The 27138-nt window shown below is 43.2% G+C and overlaps 1 protein-coding gene across 1 annotated transcript; it reads left to right on the top strand.

Moving 5' to 3' along the window:
- The first annotated feature begins 12055 nt into the window (after positions 1–12055).
- Positions 12056–26622, top strand: ada (adenosine deaminase). Its single transcript, XM_076740874.1, has 11 exons — positions 12056–12322; positions 15621–15682; positions 16461–16583; positions 18497–18640; positions 18752–18867; positions 20514–20638; positions 23900–23971; positions 24541–24642; positions 24853–24920; positions 25027–25156; positions 26328–26622. Exons 1-11 carry the CDS (start codon positions 12179–12181, stop codon positions 26430–26432), a joined length of 1191 nt encoding a protein of 396 aa, XP_076596989.1. The 5' UTR covers positions 12056–12178; the 3' UTR covers positions 26433–26622.
- Positions 26623–27138: the final 516 nt, after the last annotated feature.

Below are 27138 nucleotides of genomic sequence, written 5' to 3'. Positions count from 1 at the left end.
AGTCACAGCTTCTTTTTTTCACATTGAACCTTAATATTTTTCTGTTCATTTATACTGTACCATCTCATTACAAAAGTAATGCAGCTTATTTGATTTGATCCTGAGTGTGCAGTTGTCTCCTGTTCTCCTGTTCAAGAATAAATGTTTTTAAATCAAAATTTGCAAGAGTGTCATGGATCAAAACGTTAGTACAGAAACCAGATGTAGCCTAATGTTTTAGGTATTTGAGCAGAAGTAGACCAAATGCATCAATTCAGGTGGTGAATGAAAGAACCACTCATCAATATAATCTGATCTGGCTGTAGCTTAAAACCCTATTTATGCTTTTTTAATTTTAAATAAATACCCTCTTTTTGTCTTTTTCTTCTTCTTCTTCTTCTTTTTTTTTTTTGCCCACGCGCCTCGTGCACTGGCATGGATAGGGGCCCACTGACATTGAGAGTGTACAGGGCCCAGAATTTGGTGCTACGCCCCTGTCTGTCAGTCCACCCAGTAGATGTAGATGCTATTTATTTTCATGGTGGACCCGCCGTCTCACTGACATTGGCATCCTTAGATCAGCCAGTGTTCCTGAGAAAGAAACATTTATTTCTACAACACAGTTACATACATACACGTTAGAGGGATGCCGTCATAGCTCCAAGCCTGAAACTGAGCACAGAAAGTAAGCCATTCATGGTTAGGGGCTTCAGTCAGAAGTTACACTACATTCCTGAATTTCAACATCAGACATTTGAGCCCACAGCTGGGTGGGCAGTGCAGACATCCAGTGATGACTTATAAATAGACAGAGACAGAGAGAAAGGTAGAGAAAAGGAAAGAATGTATGTCCAGGCAGGTGGGCTCCAGGTGGGCTCCAGGTGGGCTCCAGGTGGGCAGCCAGTGTCGATGTACTGCAGGGCCTCACATTCAGCCTTCTCTGAAATCGATGCTTTCCTGGCCACCACTCCACATGTTTTCCATGCTCTCCAAGAATGACAGAGGCTGGAAGGATCGCACAGTAATGGGCAGTAGATCCACGACACACACTGCTGTGGAAGACTCCAATTAATTTATGTAACGAATGCAGCTCAGTGAAATCTTACATAGACTATTATCTTGTGTGGAAAAAGTCTTTCTGTACTTAATATAAAATCCTGAATGATCCTATGTATGCTTGGTAGGACACACTGTATGAACAGTCTAGCCTAATCAAGCTTTATTATGCTTGATCTATGAACAGCTACTGTGTGAAAAGGATTTAGCCGAGTCATAACATCAACACCTGCAACCAGTATCACTCATAGTGAAATCATACAATATCTGCCAATTCAAACCAGGAGTGGCAGAGAAGGCTCGACACATTTTTCCAGAGCACACAGATGTTGGAGTATCACCCTCACTGTCAGCAGAGCTGCTGAAGAAACCCCCAAATCCTGTACAATGACCCTCTTTCAGTTTGGGTGAATATTGTTTTGGTGTGTGATGGTATGTAGGAAAAGCCCACTGGATTCCCTGTTGATTCACAGATGCAAAAACTGCACAGCAAAGCAATGAAAATATTATTTGTCCTGTAAATGTTAGAAAAGAATGCAGTGATCTCAGTGCTGAAAGAAAGGAAAATCACTCTACCAAATCTGTCACTATGGAGCAAAAATGTCTAACACATGTTCAGGAAAGTTGTCCAACAACCCAAAAATACCTCAGAGTGGAGGGAGTACAGAATGCAGGCTGTTGTAATGGTACTCAGAGGTGACACTGCTACAGTTCTGCAGTGCTTAAATCACATTTACAGATGTGAAACGCTGCAGTTCAAGGACAGTTTCACAGTAAAATCAGACAGTAACAGATGCTGAATGAATATCGAGACTGAGCCACATAAGGGACCAGCAATTTCTGTTTGTCGTCCACTTTGGTCCAGACTCTCAACAACTTCTGGATGCCATAGAAGTTTCTACAGGAATTCATGGCTCCCACAGGATGAACCCCACTTTGGTGATTCCCCTAATTTTTCCTCTGACGCCACCATGGGGTTCACATTTGTGGCTTTGTCTAAATAACTATTGGATCGATTGCCATGAAATTTAACAGACATTCATGTTCCCCTCAGAATGAACTGTCAGAACTAAGTTGATCCCTTGACCTTTCATCTAATGCCATCATCAGGTTAAAATTTTTACAATACTTTGGTGTAAATACCCTTGAAACTAATGCAAATTCAATCAGCCTCAGGTGGACCTATTAGAATTAGTAAATGTTAGCATGCTAACACACTAAACCAGAGCCCTAGTTGCACAGTATCAGTATTTTACTGGTTTTACTAGATGGCGAACATGTTAAATATTGTACCTGCTACACATCAGCATCACACAGTTGTCATTTTGAGCATGTTAGCACACTGGAGTAAGTGTTTAACTCAAAGCACAGCCTCACAGAGCCGCTAGCATGGCTTTTGGCTCTTAGTGTATTCAGAACGTGTGGCAAACATTAGAGGTGGCACAACTGCATTCAAAGTCAGTGGGAAAAGACAAGCAGATGCAAATTCAAACAAAATGATGCAACGACACATTGAGCGAAATGAAAATGTTTGGACATGAGAACAAATACACCGCTTTCACACAGACAGGGTTGGTGCATACGCTGCTAGCTAGTGAACATTTAGCAACCTTACAGCTGAAATTCGTGTGACTGACGAGAGGTGAACATTCACTTTGTTTTTTATTTGTTGAAATGTCTGAACAAACAGAAGGCATCCTGCTGATTCCCAACACATTTTTAGGTTTGTTCTTTCTCTAAGAGTTCATTTTCGTACCCCCGACATTTGCGACCTCGACAAACCCAGACAATATTCAGGTTTGCCAGTTTGTGGGTTTGGGTGTTGCCAACTCGCTGTGACTGATTCGAGTGTGAGTCAGAATAAACAGGCTGTGGTCTGTAACGGCCACAAATAATACTCAAATCTTTTCCCAGGACAATATTTGACACATGCAGCTCCAAGTGCACTTGGTAATTGGTGTCTGAGGTTTTGGCACCACGTGTTGCTGAAAGGGTTCCCGTCATTGGCAGGTTCTTTGAGATCTGCAGGTATTCTTTCAGTGAAGAGTGCAGATTAGCCGTGACTGCTGGAACAGTCAGAAATAGCAGGCAGCGTTCGAGCTTTGCAGCCTCGAGTCAGGAAGCACGTGTGGGTTGTACTCTGTTCATGATGTTGATGTACTGACTCATTATTCCAGTAAGGAGTTTGGAGAAGTAATGTCGGGCATCACTGGATCACCACCACACCCCGAGGAGGTCACAGACAGAGCCGTCCTAATCCACCCAAAAAACAATAAACGCTCAAACTCACTGTTTCTCTTTCATTGTGTGTCTACTTCAAGACCTCGGCTCAAACAGCTTCCTCTTACAACGTTCCTTTAAATGTCAGCACTGGAGATGATGTTGTCAGACTCAAGACCTCTGGATGGACTTGTGGTTTTTTGTTCTGTATGAATCTTGGCAGCAGTCTGAAAAGTGAAATAAGTGCAGCTTTAAACAGCTCTGTCAAAAAATTTTTACTAGTGAGGAAAAAGACAAGAGGAGGGGGCAAACATTTAAACAGATGGAAAATCTGTCTAACATTTACATAACAAAATGAACAGCAGCAGAAGTACTCTGACCACTACGATGACCAGGCGTTTCCTCTGAAATCACTCTTGTGAAACTGCAGAGGAAATACTACAGGTGCACGGCCGTTAGATGATGTAATATACAATTTTAATTGTAATGAGTGGTCTAATTATATCCAAAACAACAAACGCAGACATGTTTTAAGTCTGCCTAACCACTCAACAGAGACTAAATACTGTAATTACCTGCATTCCTCACACCAAAGTCTGAAAACGTCTAGACTTTCACTAAACTAGAACTGCATCAAAACCACAAAATGGCAACTTGCAAAAGAAAGGGAGTGTTCTCGAGAAGTGATTGTCCTTTGTCCATGTGCATATCACTGCCATTTATATGACTGTTGAGATGTGGTCCAGATGTAAGCAGCTATAGGAGACACACACTCATGGCCAGGGCTCCTCAGCATGCATAACTCCAGCCGCAGCCCTAATGTTTTCCCTAATATTACACCTAAAATTCCAGGCATTCCAGCTCGACGTGTGAAAATCCCACAGTGTTGCCACAGGAACACCAACAGCCGACGTTCAGGACGTCGTCCTGACCAGAGGTCACCTCCTGACGCAGACGGGGTTGAGGTCACTGCCGTGTCTACAGCGACAAAAGAAAAGCACAGATCATCCAGACGCTCATTCGCACCTCCTCATCGTCACAGCTGTACTGACAGATGCCATCAGCAAAGGTAGAAACAACTGTCTGCACGGCATTGCAGGCTGCATCAAATGCCAGGAAATGTTGCTCTGATGATAACTTCCTGTGCAGCTTCGCTCTCAAACGATGGTGCTGAAAGAGGGAAATTGGCAGGTACAACATGTTCAGCAATAATAGGAGGAAGAATCTCCCTGAATCTCTTCCTCATCTGGGTCTTCTTTAGGGTTGGCAAGATCTGTCTGTCCGTCTGTCCGTCTGTCTGCCACTTTGGTCCAGGCTGAAAAAACTCAACAGCTATTGGATGAATCATCATGAAATGTTGTGCAGACCTTCAGTCCCCAGAGGACGAATCCTCCTTCACTTTCCTCTGGTGCCTTCATGAGTGCCATTCCTGGTGCTCAGAGGATGAATCCATACAGACTGTGGTGAGCCCCCAACTTTTCATCTAGCAAACATATCAGTATCTCCTCCATGTACTTTATACTGATTCATGGCTCCCACCCTGACTTTTCCTATAGCGCCACCATGAGGTTGACCTGCTGTTAAGTGAAATATCTGGACAGCTTGTGGATGGATTGTGAACTTCGGTCATCCATTGACTTGTTTTTTTAATATGCAATTTTAATTTGTCCTTTCATATATTACCAAATATCTTCAACACTAATAACATTCACACCAGCCTCAGTAGCTGGACTCTGTATTTAGCTAATGTTAGCATGCTAATGACCTACACACATGGTGAACATAGTAAGCATGCTATCTGCTTAACATGAGCACGGTAGTATTGTCATACGCATGTTAGCATGCTGATGTTAGCATTTAGCTGAGTAGCACCGCATGGAGCTACTGGTGGCTGTAGATTCTTAGTCTTGTCTTTCCTTTATTGCTTGACTGTCCCCTGATACATTAGCTTAGCTGCAACACTGCACTAACAAAACCCTTGACGTGCATATTGCTATCTCATCATTCTCCCACTTATGTAAACTTTTTTTGTCCATGGCCGAGTTCAGGAGGTGTTTGTGGAAAGCTGAAATAGCCTCCTGAATTCATTGACACACCTAAACCAACAACACATCCATTTCTAGCTTCAGTTACTAAAAATAAATGAGAACAAATAAATAAGTAACAAGGATTCAATTCATGAGGGCAGCGACTTCCTAGCATGGCACTCAGTGTCAATATTTTTATCTGGGATTGTACACTAACTTCAGGCACAGGACAGATATATTCCGCTGCAGACACATTAAACATAGGAACCCCACTCAGGATTGTTTTTATCATGCTCGCCCCTGCTGGTCGACTTAATGAAGTCATGACAGACACATTCACGCTGTCCTGGAAACCATAATTCTGGGCTGTGCACACATGTGATGGGATTCTTCTGAGAGTAAAAGCATGTGACACACGGCCGAGGGAATGTTAGAGGAATGTTTTACCTCATTTAGAAATAATTCAGTTCATGTTTGCCTGATTTATTAGTTTAATCTGCCTTCTGGGAAGAACAGCAGACGTAATTCTTCAGATGTTACTAACGAGGTGGATCATTCTAATCCATTTCCTGAGACAACGCTAATAACGCTGTGAGTGCAGCTCAGTGTCAGAGTGTCAGAGACCGACCGCAGCTGTGAGGTTAACAGAGTCCTGGACGCGCCGCAGAGCTCCACGGCTGAATTACATGTGCAATGATTCAGTGATGGCATGACGGAGTGTGTGGGAGTAGACTGGATGTACTGGAGACGGTCTACAAGCAAGTACTCTCATTTTCACAATGTTTGTAGATTTTTCCTTTAGATCAGTGTCTGGGAGTGATTTCACAGGCATCCTGTGTTTCCAGGTGTAATCGGAGCTCTAATGGTGACCTGACTTGACATACAGATCTGCTTCGCTGCCATCAGTATGTTATTATCCAAAATTCAGAAAGATGAGGATCAGCTGACCCAAACATTTCTTCATCTTCATCACTCTGACCTATACCCCCTATAACATTCTTCATAAGAACGTGCTTTATATTTATTATTTAATGATTACTGATTATTCTGAAGAACAAGTACTTAGTTAATTTCCATTAGTGGTCAGCTGATATAGATGTGAGCTGCTTACCTGATTTATATCTGATATGTTATTCTGGATGATGAGCAGGTGTGTGAGATTGATAAAGCTCATAAATACGTGTAAACTATTTATAAATCACCTGTAAGGCTGGCAGGTGTGCTACAGTTTGGTGATTAAAGTCCTTTGTCAGATTGGTTGCATTTTCATCGACCTTTTGGAAACCAGGCCAGGTATCCATTTGGAAATATTGCTTTTGTTTTCCTGGACTGATGCTTTTATAGTTCAGGGTTTTTCTTTGAGCAGGGGGGCATGTAAGGCTGTCCTGTAAGACAGTGACGAGGGTTCATGCATCAGCACACCCAGTTCATACCCGGGCTGTTTAATGTGGTCAAAGAGACCTCTAGTGGCCAAACTCACATGGTGGCATTCAGCGTTCCCTATTGTTTTTTTTTTCTTAAAATCTCTCAAAGTACATCATCACTAGCATCTGACATCAGCCAAAGAGAAGCATAGCAGCCATCACAGAGGTTAGTGTGATATATGTGTAATTTATTATGGCACCATAAAGTGAGCCAGGGGGGCCGAGGCCACCCTGATACCCCCCCCCCCCCCCCCGCTGAAATGGCCCTTGATGGGGAAAATGTCCGCCTCCTGTGACTCACTGTGATACTGACAGGGCCCCGTCCTCTGGATGTGTCATTAATTTCTATTTTAACCTTGGTGAAATTTATGAGAGCAATAATATAATTTTATGTGCTCAAATGTGCTCTTGTCAAGGTTTTTATATCAAGTACGTGCCTGTAATGTGCTCTGCAGGCCTTAAACTCATGGCTGCTGTCAGCTTTCCTGCTTTCATTCACTGTCATCAGCGTCGTTTTGAGCCGCAGGAGGCAGCTGTTTGACCCCAACATTAACCCAAAGGCGAGCTGGTGAAATTAGTGGAGCAATTACAGTCACATATTTCCGTCAGAAGTTGGTGGAGAACATTCACAAGCTTGCTAACACATCTTTAAAAGCTGATCGTCCATCAGTGTTTGCACTGTGTTGTGTTGCCCTCAAGTGGACAAATCCATCAATACATGTTTAAATGTGACCCAACAAAGACGAACAGTCGGATTTCTGCTTAAGTTAGTCAGATGTATTATGTCCTTTCAAGCTGTGGATCTTATTCTAAATATTATTTTATCACTACTATTTTTTGTACTAGTGATTATTGTATGAGTCAAGCATAATTAAAAACTAATTATGTCCCTCCTGACGGTGCACTGTTTCATAACAATTTTATATTAAATGGCACAGCAGTTGTCATTTCTTTAAATGGGAATGTAACCAAATGTAAGTAACTCGTTAGGGCTTCAGAGTGAATGACATTAATAGTGTTTCCCACCGGATTCATAACACGATCAAGTCTGAGATGTTTGAACCTGCTGCTGAATGACAGAGTGGAGTTTGACTGATCAGGTCAGATCAGGTCAGATCAGATCAGATCAGATCAGGTCAGATCAGATCAGATCAGATCAGATCAGATCAGATCAGGTCAGATCAGATCAGGTCAGATCAGATCAGATCAGGTCAGATCAGATCAGATCAGGTCAGATCAGATCAGGTCAGATCAGATCAGATCAGGTCAGATCAGAGGGATAATCGCCATCACAGTCGCGCCATCGGTGATAAACGCACTCACTTTGTTCCAGGGTAGTTTAATAACTTTAATAACTTCAACAGCTGAACAAATAGAAGAATTAATCAGTTCTTCTTACTTGGCCTTTAAGGTTTTTGAGGTCAAGCAGCTCCTCTGTTGCGTTCAAGTCCTCTTCAGCTCCTCTAAAAAAAAAACAGTAACGGAGCAGCCAGATGCGTCGGTGCTTTCATCGCAGACTGACGAGAAAATATTGAAATTTCCACCGTCAACTTTCCTCTTTTCATCTGCTGTCGCCATTGCAGAAATCGGCTGGTCGGGGTCGCAGCATGGGTCACACAGCCAGGCAGAGCTACAAAGCGCTGCTGCCACCATGCGCTGAAAAGGCAAATAGCATTTTGAACCTGCGTGAGCGCACTGTGTGACAGTGCTGGTGGGCCATAAACAGCACACTTTAAGCCGGAAGCTGTGGACAGACGCCCCCGACGAAAAAAAGGAAGTTGCAGGATGACATCAGATATGTACCTGAACACACACGCAGCTCTCTGGAGAAGATGCAGGCTGCAGACTGAAGTAGTTAGTAGAGCGTCCATCCTCGATTCAAACGTGTGAAAATGAAATGCAACTATACAGAATAGCATTTGAGAAACAGTTTGTAAGATAGTTAGCAAAGCACTGAATTCAGTTCGATTTCTCCAGGTCAGGATGCAGAGGAGGATCTTCATGGACTCATGAGCTTCCTAGAATCCTGGATCCTTAATGGAATGGAGCCATTATGAATGTTATAAGTAAAACCTGTGTTTTTCCTGTTAGTATTCAAACTATGTGCTGTGGAAAACCCCAAATGAACCGGACAGAAAATGGAGATAGAATAAAGACATCTTGGTGTCATATTAAAAAGGGGCGCATGACTCATTTGTTTATTAGCTGAACAATGTGCATGTTGTAAGAACGCACTGCAGTTAGAAGAGTGTTCACATTTGTAGGCTTGTGTGAACACAGCTGTGACTGGTGAAGGTGGGAACATCTGCAGGACATTTTGTGAAATTGTGATGCAAATGAAAAGTCCACCAGAGGAGACACTCGGACTCTCCCTCCATCACACAGAATCCATATTGTGCCGCTCGGATGTGACAGAGGTTGAAAAGCTCGGTGCGGCGTTTGAAAGCTGCAGAGAAATCAATGCTGGGCTGCAGATCAAACACAGCTTTGATATGATAGAGGATGAAAAGAGAGCACGTTTGATTGGTTGAGCCTGAACCTGGGCCTCAGACAGGAGTAAATGTTTGTTTCTGGTAAAGCATTTTACTCAAAAGTATACCTGTTAGTTTGTTTCGTGTCTCACAACCACCTGCTGGACATTTTTAATAGGAAGGCCTGGTGAAAAGTTTTATCCTGGACCAGAATCTCAGCTTTATGGACTCCTCCATCATGTCCAGAAGTTACTAATTTACACATTATCTGTACAAAAACTCCAGGGAGTCACTTCACACAGCAGGATAAAGGACAGTATAAACAACATGTTAATTAGTGAGCTGCAGATAAGCTGGTAGGTGGATTTTGTATCTGTTGGATAGTCAGGAGCTGTTTCCCCCTGCTAAGCTAAGACAATCAGCTGCTGGATGTAGCTTCACATTTGGCTTCAGAACATTAGACTGGCATCACTCTCGTCATCTAAGCATCAAAAGAAAGTCCTTTTCCTTTAATGCTGCCGCGTGTACAGTATGCTTTCGAACAATTTGGGGAAAGCCCTTTCCTGTTCTTGACATAACAAGGCAAAGTCCACAGGGGAGTGGCTGAGTTGTGTAAGATCCCTGAGCTCAAGCACCTGTAACACCTCTGATATGAACTCAAACACAGACCGCGAGCCGGAGCTCAGTGTGGCCGATGTGTCTGCAGCGAGAAGCTGTTTGAGCGGCATGTTAATGACCAGGGCGGTGGACTGAGATGCCCAACAGTCACAAATGAGTATAAATGATAGAGAAGGTGTTCAACGCTTCGAACGGGCTCATTCACATCCTTACTGAGAGCTAAATGAAAAGATCTCTCATGTCTGTACACTGAATATGAAGCTACAGCCAAGAGACATTAGCTTAGCTTAGCATAAAGACTGGAAACGGTAGAAAAAGGTAGCCTGGCTCTGTCCAAAGGTAAAAACGGTAATTGTGTTGCTTCCCACTTTCCATGTCTTGGTGTTCTTTTGGCCTTCTAGGACAAAGACTGTAGATGTTGTCTTACTTCTAGAAGCAGAATAGAAAGTAAACAGTGAGTCTTAACTTTAGGAGGAGTTGTTATTTCTCTGACATCTGTTTGGATTGCTGTCACCATTCAGAAAGGAGCCTTTCCAGGTCATTTGTGTGCATCTGTGTCTTATTCACTTAGCATTTGGTTTCACAATATCTCAATGAAATTGCACACATCTGTAAATGTGATGTGAGGTGGTGCGCTTCTGCTGCCACACAGCTCTCGTTTCACAACTTCTGATTTCTCAAATATGATGTCAAAATCTTGGTTTTATCCACATATAAAACAAGCACAAGTGAAACCAAGGCTGTCAGATAAGAAAACACCTTTCTGTCAAGAGTTGTGCACAGTCTCCCTTATCTTTATTAGGGCGATTAGAAAAACTGCACTGTTTAAACACTAATGAGCAGCTAATGGATGCTTGTTTGTGCAAAGGACAAAACAGGAGACGCAGCCAGAGAGGAAAAGTTATTTTCTTTGCAAAACCAGAGTGAGTTTAAGTGAACTGAACGACTGGCAGTAAGACGACCTCAGCAGAGACTGATATGACCCATACGCCTTTGTATTGAATGACAGAGTATGACTGCTTTTTCAGACTGATCCCTTTAGAGTAATAGAGGACTGCTGATCAGATATTCAGATCTAAGGGGAATCTTTTAGCTCGCTGGGACACTCGGAGGCGCTCAAAACATCTCTTAAGATCTCCAAGAGACGCCACAAACACAACACTGAGAGGAGTCGCTGCAGCTGTTTGTCTGTGTTGGAATAAAATTGTGCCAAAGGTTCGTTCTGTCAGCAAACAACTGACATCTGGGCAGCGGAAGTGGAAGAGCAACACACACACACACACACACACACACACACACACACACACACACACACACACACACACGCAAGGCAATGATGCTGATGGGCTCAGTTTCAGGAGAAGACAAATCTGCTGCATCTGCAGCCAAAGCACAAAGAAAGACTAACAGAAGCTTGATAGTTTAACTGTTTGGAGCTGCTGCATCTGTAAGGATGAAAACCAGAAGAGGTCACTGACAAAGAAGTGACAGTGTGCTATGGTGACGTTACCTGTAGGGCTGCAGCTAACGTTTAAAAGAAAAAAAAGGTGAAAAATTGCAAGAGTCAAAGGTGACGACTTTAAACATCTTGTTTTGTTTGACCAATTGATTATTGGACTAATAGTTGCAGATCCATACTTATGTTCAGGGATCGAGAGGTCAAACTCCCTGTTCGATCTCGTATAAACAAATACAATATATAATTTATGAGCATCTGTTGTATTTTACAGCTGTGCTCCAAACAGAAGTAATTTAATCAGTTAAATATCATGTGCGAATATAAGCAGTTCTCATAAATTGAAAGTCATGAAGTATTAATGTGATAAACTGGTGTAAAGTATGTTTTTGGGGCTGTTGAACGGGATTAAAGTCAACATTTCCTCCAGCTTTTAGAATTCGGTCAGTGTTTCTTCAAAACACACTTGCATCCTTTAGGGGAGAGGATTTGAACTTTTCAGAGGACAAGAGGCGTTCAGGGGCTCCTGGGTAATCAGGAGCGACCGTAAACGTGTCTCTGTGAAACCTCCGTGCTGTCACTTCAGGCCCGTTTCCACATTCCTCTCAGTCCTTACAGAATGCCGGTCATTTCTCGCAGCCCGCCTGCAGACTGCTTCACATCAACGCTGCACTTTTCTTCATTGTGTAACGGTTTGACATAATCAATTAGCCGGCGGTAAAGCTCTCATCACATGGGTGCAAAGCTGCTGCCATACGGGGCCGTTAATCCTTCCACCTACTGTCGGTCTGCATGCGTTAATGCACGGCGAAGCGCACAGCCTGCTGCTCTGCGCGTCCGTGCAGCGCGACCTCTCACTTTGTTGCACAGGAAGAGCACTTGGCGGTGCTTTTTGCCGTTGGGTGAACAAAGGCGTGTCCCGGAGTCATGCATATAATAGCCAGACGAGCTGCGATAGGCTTTGGCTCCCCAGTCCTCAGCTCTCTGTGCATCAGCAGACTCACCGGCAGCCGCAGGCTCTGTACGATGGCCGAGCTCTCCTCTGAACAACCGGCATTCAACAAGCCGAAGGTACGTTATGAGCCGGTACACTGCGGTATGAACATTAATAATTGAAATGGAAAGGTGCTGAATTATTAACGGGGGCACCTTTTCCTGGTTTTACGCACATTGGTAGTGCGTAAACATTGAGAATCGGGAGAATCCCAGTGACAAGAAGAAGAATGGGTGAAAATATAACGCAAGCAATTCAAGTGTAAGAATAAAAAAATATTATTAGACTCCTGTTATTAAGGCCCTGCCGCTATCCGTGTGTAGTAACACGATGAGGAACATTTCTGTCGCTGGTCGTCTGACATGTGGCCACCCGGCTTTAGACAGGACCTAACGCCGCACCGCTGATATGAGTGAAAAGAGCTCTGACAGAACCTTTTCTAAAGTTCCTCACGCTGCCACAGAACAAAGACATTAAGCTGAATTGTGAACTTGAACTCTGCTTTTTAGCAGCTTGTCTTGCAGGCTAGTCAGCGCATTAATGCGTAATTGTGGCATGAAGGGGTTCATCTTTAATTCATGTGACTGAGCTTCTCACCGCAAGACAAACTCTTATTTTTACTCTTATTTCTTGGCTGTTCTTATATTTGCTAGTAGAGACGCCTGACTTGCATAGCAAAGGCTTAAAGTGAAACGCACCTGTAGCTGTCAGATGGGTTGACATGCACATCAGGCACACAGGCATGAAATGAATACTCACCAGCGCCCTTTGGAGCCTCTGCGCGCCTGCTCTGCCGGTAGCTGACGGCTGATAAGAAGGCAAGAAATGAGTCAGTGACAGAAAAGTGGAAAGACACACACACTCACAGAGACACACTCACAGAGACACACACAGATAGGGGCTCTGTGTGAATGTGTGTGTGTTGGTGAGAGATCGTGGATTGTAAAAGGAGGGACCTCTGGGAGCGCCGGCTGCTTGCAGAGATAATCTCATTAAATATTAATTTGCTGTTGTAGAATTGATACCTCTCGTGGGGTTATTGTCTGTTGCAGTAACCTTCACCCGTTCACCGTCTCTGCTTCATATATGCTGACATCAGCTGCAGGGTTATTACACTGTGTGCTCTCCATCAGTTTTGTTACTGTTTAACATCCTGATTGTTTCCTGAATTAAGCGATCAATTCATGGCACGTGCAGCATCATGGAGCTGATCACTGAACATTTCAGATTAACCACTTACGGTGCTTGAGGTTTGATGTTACACGAACGCAGCTGCCTGTCACTTCTCATATGCAGCTCACCAAGAATGATGATTTTTTTTTTTTTTTTTTTTTTTTGGCATTGTGTCAATTTTGGATTTGATATTTTTGCAAGTAGAGGCGTGAATAAAATCCAAATCTGATGCAAGATAGGATGTTTCGCTGAATGAGTCACAACTGAAATGCAGCACCGTGCTTCTCATTCACTTGATATGCACTTCCTGTATTTTATGGTCTCACTAAATTGTGTAACAGTGCCCATCTGTGGGTCACCAGCCACAGGTCATTCGATGTTACGCTGCATGCAGTGTTCATCTTCAGTCAACAAGAGGCTGTTGCACAATAACAGAGTGCTGCTTTGCTGATGTGCAGATTCAGATTTATTTATATAGACTTATAAATTCCACTGACTTACGTAAGCTGCCAAAATGTACTAACTGCAGCAACTTGTGTGTGTCCTGAACTGGACCAGTTTGACCAGCTGTTCTCCGTCTGCGATGAGCTCTGATGCTCCAGTATCGCTGACAAACCGGGCTTTTAAGGAGAGAAAATAGATGTAAATAAAAGTGGCACTCAAACACTCGCAGCAGTAAATGTTGCCTCTTGGTGTAAACATTTGGTTGGAAACATCTGATCCCAGGATCTTTGTTTTCTTTGTCACAGATAGACGCAGCTTTACATGCTTTTACTTTAGAAGTAGGTGATGGGGGAGCAGTCGGTCAGAATCAGGCCTGCAGCGAACCTTTATTTTCATCGTCTGTTAAGTTATTCCAGGTTATTTTACCAGATCCTCATTTTGAACACAAACTGTTTGAAATCCAACAACTAACTCCAGAAGTACACTGGACGAGGAATTTATGTCTTAAAGGGAACGTCAGTCAGGAGTGTACTCTGAATGATCTTTTCCTTTGAGGTAAAATGGCTTATGAATGATTTTTCTTCAGGTTTGACATAAAACTTATGAAGCCTGCGAATGCTGAAGTTGTTGTTGAAACACTGAGCTGAATCTGTATGGAACAGAAGAAGTCAAGTTAAAAGCAGCCAAAAAGACGGCATTTACTTCATTTATTTTAAAACAATAGGTTATTTTTATCCACTGTGACTTATAAATTGAAAATATGGAGTATTTTGCGCCAGAAAATCTCTCAGAGTGACCTTTACAATATTTCCAAATCCATCCTTGAACAGATGTTTCCTGTTCTCTTCTCTTGGATGAAGCTCAGCTGTGATCAGCTGTTTTCTTACACTTTATGGATCCGACAGTTTTATGACATTTCAACATTTTCAACGTTTAATTGTGCTTTTGCATTATTTCTATATTAATTACTCCTCTATAACTGTATGATAATGACGCCGAAGTTAATAAATGTCTTTAGGTTTTAGTTATTTATTAACAGTTACACATTCAAAAGTTCAGATTAGTCGAGCATCAATATAGTTGCCAACTAATTTGTCTTGATTGATGGATTAATTGACTGATCATTTCAGCTCTACTCTTCACACACTGGCAGAAAATAGTGTGTTTATGTAAATCCCATCGCTCATAGTTAGAAGCTGGCTGATAAAATAAGGTTTGAAGGCCTTTGAAGAAGCAGCACAAAGCACAGACAGATGTAGAATAATATCTAGAATAAATGGCGACATGAGAAATGATTAAAATGGAAATAATGAAAATCCAAACTGCTTCTTTTGCTGCACATCAGGAGCTTTAATTTAGGGCTGATTTTCTTCTTCGTCGTTAGAAACAAGGATTAAATGTCTGAAACTTTTCATCTAATTCTCCCCTGACTGATGAGCGTCGTTTAGGCCTCATTTGTCTGAAGGATGCATGATTTATCTGTGTCATCTGCCAGAATAAATCACGGCTCTCAGTGCTTGAAGGGGACACGACCCTTCTCTGGCACCCGTGGCCTTTTCCCCATGCGTTGCCCAGTCATGCGTTCTGCATTCACGATGGGCTGCAGCCAAAGCATTGAACTTCAACACCTCCACCAGCGCCAGTTCTCCTCCTCCTCTGACACACAGTCAGACTCAGACACATGGCCATCTGTTTGAGATTAATCACTTTTGATTGACTGATTAATTATTTATTACGGTGTATGTTCCTCATCCACAGGTTGAGCTTCATGTGCACCTCGATGGGGCCATCAGGGTGCAGACCATCCTCGACGTTGCCAAGTAAGTTTGTTTACTCTGCATTTAATTAGAATCCTTCAGTATTGACTGACTTTATGTGTTTGTGCTGAGATTCAGGTACACGTTTACACAGATAACAGCACGTCATGGCTCCTTATTACATGTTACACCACGTGTTATCAGCTTATACAGCTGATGAGGCGAACGTTCTAGCAAATAGTTGCTTATGTACAAACGCAGCACACACATTGTCGGGTCGTGTTTCTGTGCACCCAATGAGTAAAAGTCCAATATTCACTCTGTCTTACTGTCCATTAACTCCCGGGTGAACCGTGGCTAACTTCAACCAATCAGATCAAAGAATCGAAAGACATAGAAGGAGAGCGAAACTGATGTAACTGACGCTTTAGCAGCATCTACGCTAACCTCTTTAAGAGCTGCCATTGTTGTTTTTGGGCAGTGAGGCTGCGTTTCACCTGAGCTAGGCCTGTCGTTCCTCATAGGATTCTGATTGGTCCAGACGACTGTGGTTCATCCATTGCGTGAACTCCTGGTGGTGCAAGTGAACCAAAACATTAAAGTTGTGGACCATAAAACCAAAACATTGAGCTGAAAGGTGCTAAAATGCTCTGCAGAGCCCGGTGATAACTCAGCTCAGACCTCAACACATCACACAAACAGCAGCTTTCTGCTCTTTTCTTTTCAGGGAGCAGAGCAGGTAAACTGGATTTAGCATTTTGGGTTTGAATGAAGCAAAGCACTCATTTAAATTTCAACGCTGTCCCTAAACGGCTTCTTTTTCTTCCTCTCCTCCTTCCAGGAGACGCGGCATCCCTCTGCCAGCGAACACCGTGGAGGAGATGACGCAGATTATTATCCTGGAAGAGCCCGCCACCCTCACCAAGTTCCTGGGCAAGTTCGCAGAGTACATGCACGTGGTGGCGTAAGTGCTGACATGTCGCCTTTTAATGCTTCAGTACATGATTACCAAAGGTGTTTTCTTGCCGGGCAGGAGTTGGGAGTGCAAAGAGCAACATAGGAGTGATGAAAAGTCAGGGTCCACCTCATTAGTGCCGCAGGAATGTTACCTCAGTGAGGGTCAAAGTGCGGTCACGCAGTTTGTTATCGCACATATGCAGTTAAGTTATACAATCGTGATGCATTCAAAGTCTCTTGAGGGCAGAGTGTGCAGTATAGCTTGTGGCTGGTGGTAGTGGGATGTTCCGCGGTGTAAGTCTGTAGCGCGTTGGTGGGGGAGTTGATTTTAAATGCCAGACATGCAGAACAGGAACACATCACTATCCAGATCAAGTGTCACCTTGGCAACCAAACTAAGAGGAGAGTAAATTTGCTCAGGGACCCTTTCCGGTGTCACTTGCTCTTATATTTAGCCCTGCAGTGACAGGGCTGAACGGTTAATAAAAGCCCAAATACAGTCTTTCAGACACTCAACAGCCGTGAAAGCCTCCAACAATGAAGGTCTGTAGTGGCTGGGCTGCAGCGCACAGTTGTGCTGAATGGACCCTTCTGTATCAAGGCTCTTGAAAGCCTTGTTTGCAGTATGGCTTCAACAACACAGGGAACCTGCTAGCTGAGTTCAGATCATGCAGAATTGTTGTATGAGCGGTGATGTGGTGTTTGGGGGCGATGAGAGGAGAACAACAGGCATTCAGACCTGTGCATTCACTTCCAGTGTAAATGCTGGAAGCAGTGTTGTTGTCCGTCGCGTGATGCGAGGCGGAAACTGTGCAGCTGAGTCTAAAGGAGAGAGAAAGTATGAAGCTCTAATATTTTCACAACACGACTGTGTACTGGCATGCAGCACAGCCATACAGGCAGGACAGACAGACGGCTGCAGGTGTAAAATGTTTAATGAAAATTAGTCTTAAGCTTCACTTCATAAATAAGTGAGGCCCTCCCCAGCATTATTAATACTTTAATTCAATCTTTTAATGAATCCCTTTGAGTTAGCTGAAGGGCTGCAACTACAGATAATTTTCATTATAAGATAATCTGCTGATTGATTTCTTAATTTTATGTTAAACTATTAAGAAATGCCTGAAGGTGACAACTTCAGGTCCAACCAACACTCGAAAATTCAGATTTACTGTCACATAAGACAAACTGCAAATCTCAACATTTGCAAAGATAAGCAAGGAAACGTTAATGCAAATGTTAATTCTCTGGAGGATCAATTGATTAAGTGAGAAAACGTTGCAGCTCTTGGTTTGGTTTTTACACGCATGGTTCTGCAAAGATTTGTGGGTTAACAGAGGATGAATGAACCATGAAGAGTTTGTGTTCAGACCGACACCTGAGGGCATCAACAGGCTAAACGACAACAGTAAACATAATGCTTTTAAATTCACATACTAGCAGACAAAGCATATTTCACAGTTTACTTCACCGTACTTCTGCTTCGTGTGTTGATCCTGCAAGCTGAGCCCTGAGACAAGAGTGTTATGGCCAAACACACCTTTATGACTCACTCATGCTTTGTGCTTTCGGTGTAATTTAATATTGGAATTAAAGGCTCTGCTCTCCCAAAAAGTCACACCACCCTGCCTTCAGCAATAATTGTCAGACAGATATTTTTTCTTTCACTCCTCTAAATCCTAAAGTGTATATGGAAAATAATTTAAAATAAATAACATCTGGACAAATATTAAATCTAATGAAGCCTGTAAGATGACCATCATTATTAATAAATGTTGCTTTAAAATGTGCATGAGTTATTGGGATGAAATCGATGTGATGTTATCTGTGAAACTTGTGTAAATATTTATATTACATTTTGAAAGCGTCACAGTGTAAATGGATGGCATTCATTTTGTGTTTTTCCTTGTTGCTTTTCAGTGGAGACAGAGAGGCCATAAAGAGGATAGCCTATGAGTTTGTGGAGGACAAAGCCAAGGAGGGAGTGATTTATGTTGAGGTCAGATACAGCCCACATTTCCTGGCTAACTCTAAAGTGGATCCCATACCATGGAACCAGAAAGAGTGAGTCTCTATTTGAATAGCTGCAGCCTTTGGTGAAACCTGTGTTGTGCTTTCAAATATTAAGTTTGGCTCATTGCATGTTTTCTTTTTCACCATGTTTTCTTCACTCAGAGGCGACCTGAGCCCGGACGAGGTGGTGCACCTGGTTAACGAGGGCCTCAGAGAGGGGGAGAGGGCCTTCAATATCAAAGCCAGGTCCATTCTATGCTGCATGCGCCACATGCCAAGTAATGAACTGTTCATGCTTCTGTCTGCCCAAACAACCTTGTGAGATAAGGCTCCTTGTTGTGTTGTCTTCTGTGTGTGAGTCAAAGCTCTGCCTCAGTCTCTCTTGTTAGATAATGACGAGGGACACCGCAGACAGACACCGGAGAGTTTATACATACAGTCGCTATCCAATGAAAACCATGTACCTTCAATTTTATTTTAGAGGTTTCAAGTGTTTTTTCTCAACGTTTTTAGGCAAAATAAACCATTTAACAACACTGAGTCTACAGCCATGTTAGCAGCTCCGAGCAGCTGTACGTAGGCCCAATGGTGCTTTGAGCTAAATGCTAACATCGGCATGCTAACATACTGATTAAGGAGGTATGATTTTTACCGTGCTCACCCTCTTTGGTTTGCATGTTGAAAGGGTAATACAAACATGTTTCAGGTCTAAATGACTGATGGGTACAAAAAGTTTTGGAATTTGTCCAGCAGGCGTGAAACTGGCTGCAAATTTCTGAGGCAGCGGGAGACCAGCAACTCCCGTGGTCTGCGCGCTAAAATGAATGTTTTTGTCAAAGGAGTCTGGTGACTTTGAAGAGAGTGATAACGGCCTCAGTTCCCCTTTGGAAAGAGCTGTCTGTGGGGACCCTTTTGTTGCAGCCATTCCAGCCTGTTTCACAGCTGCCGGCTGAAGCCATCTATTGGACCAGTTCAGAAACTTTTTCTAACTTTTAGTCATTTAGATCCCGAAATATGTATTATATGTAAGGCCCAGGTTTAAAAATACCACAATTACCCTTCAACATCTGGTAACTTCCACTTGACACAAAGCAGAGCTGAGGCAGATGGGAAAGTCATTAGTTTTGCATGTATTTGGTCATAAACCAAACTACCATACAAATTAAACCTTTGACCTCATGATGGTGCAAGTTGAAAAGTCAGGGGATTACCACAGTCATTTGTATACATCCTGTGGGGGCCATGAATGTATGCATGAACTTTCATGACAATCTACTCAAGAGTTGTTGAGACATTTCAGTCTGGGCTGAGGCAGAGCACCAGCGACCAACAGACCGATATTCAGACCAATATGGAAAATGCTTCACCACAAAGCTGAAACCAGCACTGTTTTCACATGATGCTTGGAGATACGTGGTTTTCACAGGACAGTACTGTGTGCTATATTAGAACTATTAGTAGTAGTTGGAGTAGCACTGGGATTTCCGAAGACAGCAGCTGTGCTGTCTGTAAGCTGTACCAGTAACTGTCCTAACGAGCAGACTCGTATCAGCAGCAGCAGTGACTGAACTGATAAGTCTGCTCCGATCTCCTCATGCAGCTGTTTCCTGTCTAACCCAACAGCCAAACGCAGTTTATATCTGACATTCTGTATTTTATGCTGCATACTTCCTGAGCGCATTCAGGAAATCTGATTTTCTCATTAAAGATGAGAAAATGAAGGTCTACTTCAGGAAAACATGGTGTCCTATCAGCTGTAGAATACCTGTTTGTTTTATTCTGTGCACGCTGTCCTGCTGTAGATCGATGTAGGACGATGCTTCGATCGCATCATCGCATTTCATCTACACATCATCTGCATGCGTGTGTTTGAGTGAGCGCGACCAAACCGTGTCGTAATATATGTGTGTTTTAAAATCCCCAGACTGGTCCATGGATGTCGTCCAGCTGTGTAAGAAATACTGCCACGAGGGAGTGGTCGCCATTGATCTGGCTGGTGATGAGTCACTCAACTGTGAAACCAATTCACAACACAGGAAAGCCTATGAGGTGAGCATGTCGAGCTGTTAGCATGATCATGAGGGAATTAAAAAGGTGGAGTCTTTGTACTGTTTTATGTCCTTTAATTACAGCCACACATACACCTGCAATAACCTGTCCTGCAACATCAGCAATAGCAGTAATAATCATCACTGAGGTCAGCGAAACAGTCTTACACAGTTTAACAAGCGGTGTGATTACTGGAGGGGAACTGCAGATACAGATGTACACTGCTCACTATGGCACTAAAGCACAGTGAGCTAAATTTTTATTTATAATGTCCTGCATCATTTTGAGGTTGTACAAGGATTTCAGTGAGTCCAGAGTCCACCTCATGTTCCCACAGCTGCAGACTGAAATATGGCAGCAGTTTATCGCACCAGCGAATTTCAGGAATCCTTGGGAAGAATTTGAAGCTCTGTGTTAAAACTACAGGGAAGACGCTGTTCTATTATCCATGCTAACAGCTTTGGCTCCAGAGATGGCAACAGTCCAGACTGAAATATCCAAATATTAGACGGATAATTTTGTACAGACATTCATGGTCCCCAGAAGAAGACGTCTGTTCATCTTCAGGTGATCCCCTGGATTTTAATCAATCACCAGCAGCAGGTCAAGATTATTGTTTATCTAGTAAAATATCTAGTTTCAGCTTTAGTGATCTCTTTTCATCTTCAATTTGTCCACTAATTTGGTTTATGACCCAATACCTGCAAGACTGAAGACATTCCCATCAGTCTCAGCTGCACTTTTTTCGTTTCGTGCTAATTAGTAAATGTTAGCATGCTAACATGCTAAATGATGGGGAACATGGTAAAGTTTTACACCTGCTCTGCATCAGCATTGTCATTGTGAGCATATTAGCATCATGGCTGTGGTTAGCATGCGAAAGTTAGCATTTAGCACTCAAGCCACAGAGCCACTAGCATGTTTTAGCCGCGGTAGCAGCGTGGCTATGTGGACGCACCGGTCTGTCTGTCGACCACTTTGGTCCAGACTGAAATATGACAGCTATTGGATGGATTTCCATGAAATTTGGTATAGACATTCATAATCTCCAAAAAATCCACTAATGACTTAAGTGAGCCCCTGATTTTCCTCTAGCGCCACCATGAGGTTGACATGGATGGCTTTGAGTAAAATGTGTTCATGACCAAATACCTGCAAAACTGCGGCCTCATCAGCTCTGCTTTGTGTTTAATGCTAACTAACAGACTATTAGCATGCTAACATGCTAGACTAAGATGTTGAGCATAGTAAACATTATACTGGCATAACAGCATGTTGGCCTTGTTATTATCTGCAGACTCTCAGTCTTGTTTAAACATGTTTTATGTAATAAATAATACAAAATTAATTACAAATTAATTCAAAAAGTAATCTCAACAGGATTGTGGTTCATCACAATTTTGAAGTGTTAGCTAGGAGCAGATAGGAGGCTACGTCATACAGTGCAACTCAAACTGTTTTCCATTTCTGCCAGAGACAGAGTTCAGTCAGTCCCATGCTTTCAGACATCCATATTAAAAACAAATAATGATGTCGTCCTGTTGCGAGCAGAGACGTTTCTGTTCCAATGAAAACACAGATTCATAAAAACACTGCAGCTCATGGGTGGGAGGTAATGACGAGAACTCGTATCTCCCCTCATCAAAATACCAGTACAGTGAAACCCAACACCGTCCAATCTGGAAACACTGATGATGATGTAATTTCCCAGGCTTAGTATGAAGGCACTGGGGGCTTGTTTGGACCTGACACCTTAATATAACTGTCAGGTAATGCAGGTGTGCTCTCTGTTACCATGGAGATGTATCTGTCGTCATAGTGGCGACAGGATTTAGGCCAGTTTTCTTTTCTGCATTGATTCTTTGTCACAGTCAGAGAAACGTCTCTATCTGTAACCAGTGGGGTATGAGAGTAAAGCCTTACACTCCAAAACCAGCTCCGAGGCTCCTCAGAAAAATCCAATTTGTTTTTTTTACCCAGCATTTATTGATTAATTCAGAGAATAGCACAGTAAGTAATCAGTTTTGCCTGTCAGAGCATAATGAATGTGGTAGATTAATCAGTTAACACACTACAGCTCTGGGCGTTACCTGAAATTAATTACCTGCAGGGACGCAGGATGGGTAGAGATGACTGACGGAGGGCAGGTCGCAATATTTCAGCTCATATATTTTATAAATTCTTCAGTTAAATATGAAAATGAAATGTGATGGCAGCTGATTGTCCTCATAGACTTCATATTCTGGGTTATTTGCTTTGGTATTCTGTTCTACACAATCCTGTTTTATTAAAGTGTATTTTAGTCATTTGCATTTTGAGTTTCAGCTGACTCTGCTAGCTCCCGCTCGCTACAACCACGATAAACAAGCCCTGAGGTTTGTTACCACGGTCAGAGCTGATGTTTGAGTGTGAGAACCCTCCAATCAGGATGCAGTAACAGTGCAGAGTCTGATGCTTCTCACTCACTCATACCAGTTTGCATATGAGTGGCTTCCAACAGAGTGTGAATACGACAGTTTAACCGCCACACCTTGGATGAATTGATTAGATCTTGGTGGTCAGAGGTCAAAGGTCAATGTCACTGTAGCCTCACGTCAGTCCCATTCTCGTGAACGCGATGTCTCAGGGAATTTCTTCAAATTTGGCACAAACGTTCACTTGGACTTAAGTCAGAAGTCTAAAGGTTGAAGGTCGGTTGGCAGAGGCATGCATGAAGGTAATTCTAGTTTTCTGTTTTGTTTTTCCTTGTGTGATATTTGGCTTTGATTGGCAGCAGCACGTTATGCAGAGGTGTATTTTCACTGCGCAGGGGCTCTGAAATCCCGTCGAGCTGAATCGATATCGATGGAAGAAATGGGAATGTGCTTCAATTATTAACGAGAGGCAGAACTCACAGAGCAGAGTCCGCATTAATAATACCGAGGGTTATCTTCTTATCCACATGACCTCCAGATACACACATGCAGAGTAAGCAAGCCCACAGCTGCTGTGTCCAAGGTTAAGAAAGCAGAAAGGAGATCAAACCAGTGAGATGTCTGTATGCAGACGTGCACAAAAAATATCCATTGGATTCTGTGTCCAGTGGAGAACTTTTTCATCCACAACACGTCGCATCTTTTTTGCCAAGCAGGTGTGCACACACTCCCATCTAAATGATAAAGATGCCTCAGTAGACGCTGCAGTGTCGCCCAGATGTGAAAGCCAGGTGTTTGGCTGCGCTGTCTGGCTGCTGATGTGCTCCTTGATTGATTTTGTCGGCAGGAAGCGGTGCGCTGTGGGGTCCACAGGACGGTTCACGCAGGCGAGGTGGGGCCGCCGTCCGTTGTGAAGGAGGTAAGCTGCTCAACAATAACCTGAGACATTTTTCAGAGGGGTGTTGGCGTCATCTGAGAACTCATTCTCAGTGTGAAGCTCGGTGGAACTTGTCACAGCAGCTAAACAAAACAAGTACAAACAATAGTAATGAGCAAACCGGCTACTGGAGGCAGAGATCCAAAAGAAACCAGAAGAGCAGAGTTTATGTTTGTTGTTGAAGGTCAGTGGAAGGGCAGATTGGGAGAGGCTTTAAATCGAAGTGGACGACAAGAAAAGCTCTCATACAAATACACCATGTACAGATGCATATACTGCAAATATTTTTGACTTTTTGAATCCGTCTTCAGCTGCTGTGTCTCAGAACTTTCGGTGTAAAACTGGAGTACGTCTCAGTGGACGGTGGCAGCCGTAAGTGAAAGCTCTCTAAGGAAGCCATCCTTCAAAGTGACAGTCCAGCTATGCCACAACAGTTGCGAGTGTGCCTCCAGAAATAGCCTGCAGATTCTGCTGACATGGACCACATGGAGGATTTTTTTTGAGTTTATGACCTCTTGCATCCACCCTCTGACCACTGTCTGATATTTTAGGCTGTAGAAGTGCTGAAAGCTGAACGGGTTGGACATGGTTACAGAACCCTGGAAGACCAGGTCCTTTACAGAAAACTGCTGGCTCAGAACATGCACTTCGAGGTAAGGAAGCCTCCTGTTTTCGCCCTTTTCATGCTGTTGATTTTGGTCACTGCAGATAGGAAGTAGGTAATCATAGTGGTGCAGCTGGCTGACACAGTTTCAGTACAGTGATACACTGACCCCTAGTGGAGCCTGAAGTATCACAGCTGGAAGAGGAAAACACTGCAGCGTCCAGGTGTCTCAGAGCTGCCTGTGCTGTTCTGATCGCAGGTGTGTCCGATCTCCAGTAAGCTGACAGGTGCCTGCGACCCGGACTTCACCAAGCATCCCGTCGTCACGTGAGCGCCGTTTATTTTACATGAGAGTCTGGGAATTTACCTGCATTAAAGCAGATTTGGGGACTTAATTCACTTTTGATTGGATTTCATTGTTTCCTTTGTGCAGGTTCAGGAAGGACAAAGCGAACTACTCCCTGAACACAGATGATCCTCTGATCTTCAACTCGAACCTGGACCTCGACTACAGCACCGCGCTCAAATACATGGGATTCACCGAGGAGGAATTCAAACGACTGGTGAGATCAAATGCATGAATAATTACAGCCGTGGTCCACAGGATAAAGGCGGTTGGACATGATTTGAAATGATAGCATGGGGTGTAGACGCCCTGTGCATAGCAATGCCTTTCCCAGCTGAGGCTGGAACAAAAGCTTGCATAACTGAGGCGCTCCGCTGCACACTGAAAAGCCTCAGATCCTTTGAATAATCACAATTTAAACAGCCCGTGAAGAAAGTTTGCACATGGATTGAGTTTATATTAAGTTAAAAAACAATGGGTGACATTTTGGAAAATACACCGATTTGTTTTCCTGCCAAGAGTTTGATTAGAAGATCAACACCAGTCATATCTGTTCAGTAGATAAGAAGCTACATCCTGCAGCCGGTTAGTGAAACGAAGAGGAAACAGCTCATCTAGCTTCATTCAAAGCTAACAAAATACGGCCACCAGCGCCTCGAAAGCTAACTAATCACCACATTACTGTATATGTTTGTGGTATTTGACTTTGACTATGACTGTTTCCTGTCTGGGAGCAGTGACTTCCTGGAGTCTGGACATCACCATTAAATTAATTTGTTCTGTCAAGTTCAAAGATTTGTAGTCACTGACGGTGTGGTCCCCTAAAGACAACGTATTACCGCTCAGAGGCATCTCAGTACGTCCAACAGTAATTATGAGTCATTTAATGTGTTTTTAACGAGGGAGTAACTTCCTGTGATTCACAGCTGAGCTGACATCAAGGCTCGCAGTCACCAGTTTTTTTGTTTCTTTCCAAGAAACTTTCCTCATTCCTGACATTAAATTACAAAGAAAAGCTCTGTTACTGCTATATGAATGTATTAATTTATCATCCATTGGAAAATGACCGTCAGTAAACCTCACAACTCAGAGCTTTCAGAAAATGTCCACCCCCGAGGTTGTGAATCCCTCCAGAGGAGGCGTTCTTCTCCTGAACACGGTGAACACGACCTCATTTGAAGGCAGCTTGATATAAATCTTTTCATCTAACTCTGCAAGAAAGCGAAGATTGCTGACCTGTCGTCAGGGGAGGGGTACTGAGCTGGTTGCATTCTGCAGCCTCACCACCAGATGCCACTAAAACCTACACCCTGGCCTTCAAAAGAGAACTCATTCACTATCAGAAAAAACACTAAATGCGCATCTGACTGACTTCTTGTATCTTACAGAACATCAGTTCTGCAGAGTCGTGCTTCCTGCCTGAGAAGGAGAAGAAAGAGCTCCTCCACAGACTGTACGAGGCCTACGGGATGATACAGAGCACTGCCTTTTAAACCTGACGAGGAGGTCTGCGGAGGAAACTAACCCAGGGACAAACCGCTCTGAATCTCCCCACCTGACACAATGGAATGTCTTTTTCCTCATTTGTAACCAGCCAATAGCATAACACATCAAACATGCTGTTTCTCATGTGGCTGCTGCCTTCACATCACATCACATCATCGGGTTTTATCAGTATTCCATCATCGTACTTAGACACTTTAGTTTGCAGCTCCAGGGGATTCATGGTGCTCTGCAAGGCACGAAAATATGAGCATGCAGGTGTTGATGAAGTAGATTTTGTTAGATGAAAAACTCTAGATACAATATTGTGTTTACATCCTGTCATAAAGAGAATCAGGGAAGCTTTTCATGCACAATGACTCCATTACCTTTAACACTTTTTCAGCCTGTAAGGGAAGCATAAGGGATGTTATCTGTTCATCTCGGTCATTGCTTAAACATTACGGTGTCTTTGTTTGAAAGGGTTAAGAACGTACTGCCTGTGGGGAAAATATGGTTTACTGTCAATATCCGTCGTCTGGTTTGAGGCTGAAGTGAGGGAATCCCGTGTCAGTGCTTTTTACTCTTCACACATGAAACTGCAGGTGAAACAGCTCAATACCAAAACTATAGTCTTACTTTTCACCACTAGGTGGCACTATTCTGCCACCGACATGGACAAACCACAGCAGACTTGATGTGGATTTGTGTTTCATA

The sequence above is a fragment of the Chaetodon auriga genome, chromosome 10, assembly GCF_051107435.1.
Source record: "Chaetodon auriga isolate fChaAug3 chromosome 10, fChaAug3.hap1, whole genome shotgun sequence".
In the NCBI taxonomy this organism is placed as follows: Eukaryota; Metazoa; Chordata; class Actinopteri; order Chaetodontiformes; family Chaetodontidae; genus Chaetodon; species Chaetodon auriga.
Note: the sequence above shows the minus strand (reverse complement) of the source record. Positions and strands in the feature narration are given on the sequence as shown.

Coding starts and splice junctions, on each gene's coding strand:
- ada (XM_076740874.1), top strand. CDS start 12,179: ATGCATATAATAGCCAGACGAGCTGCGATAGGCTTTGGCTCCCCAGTC. Junction 18,641..18,751: donor ATACCATGGAACCAGAAAGA/GTGAGTCTCTAT, acceptor TTCTTCACTCAG/AGGCGACCTGAGCCCGGACG. Junction 25,157..26,327: donor AGGAGGAATTCAAACGACTG/GTGAGATCAAAT, acceptor TGTATCTTACAG/AACATCAGTTCTGCAGAGTC.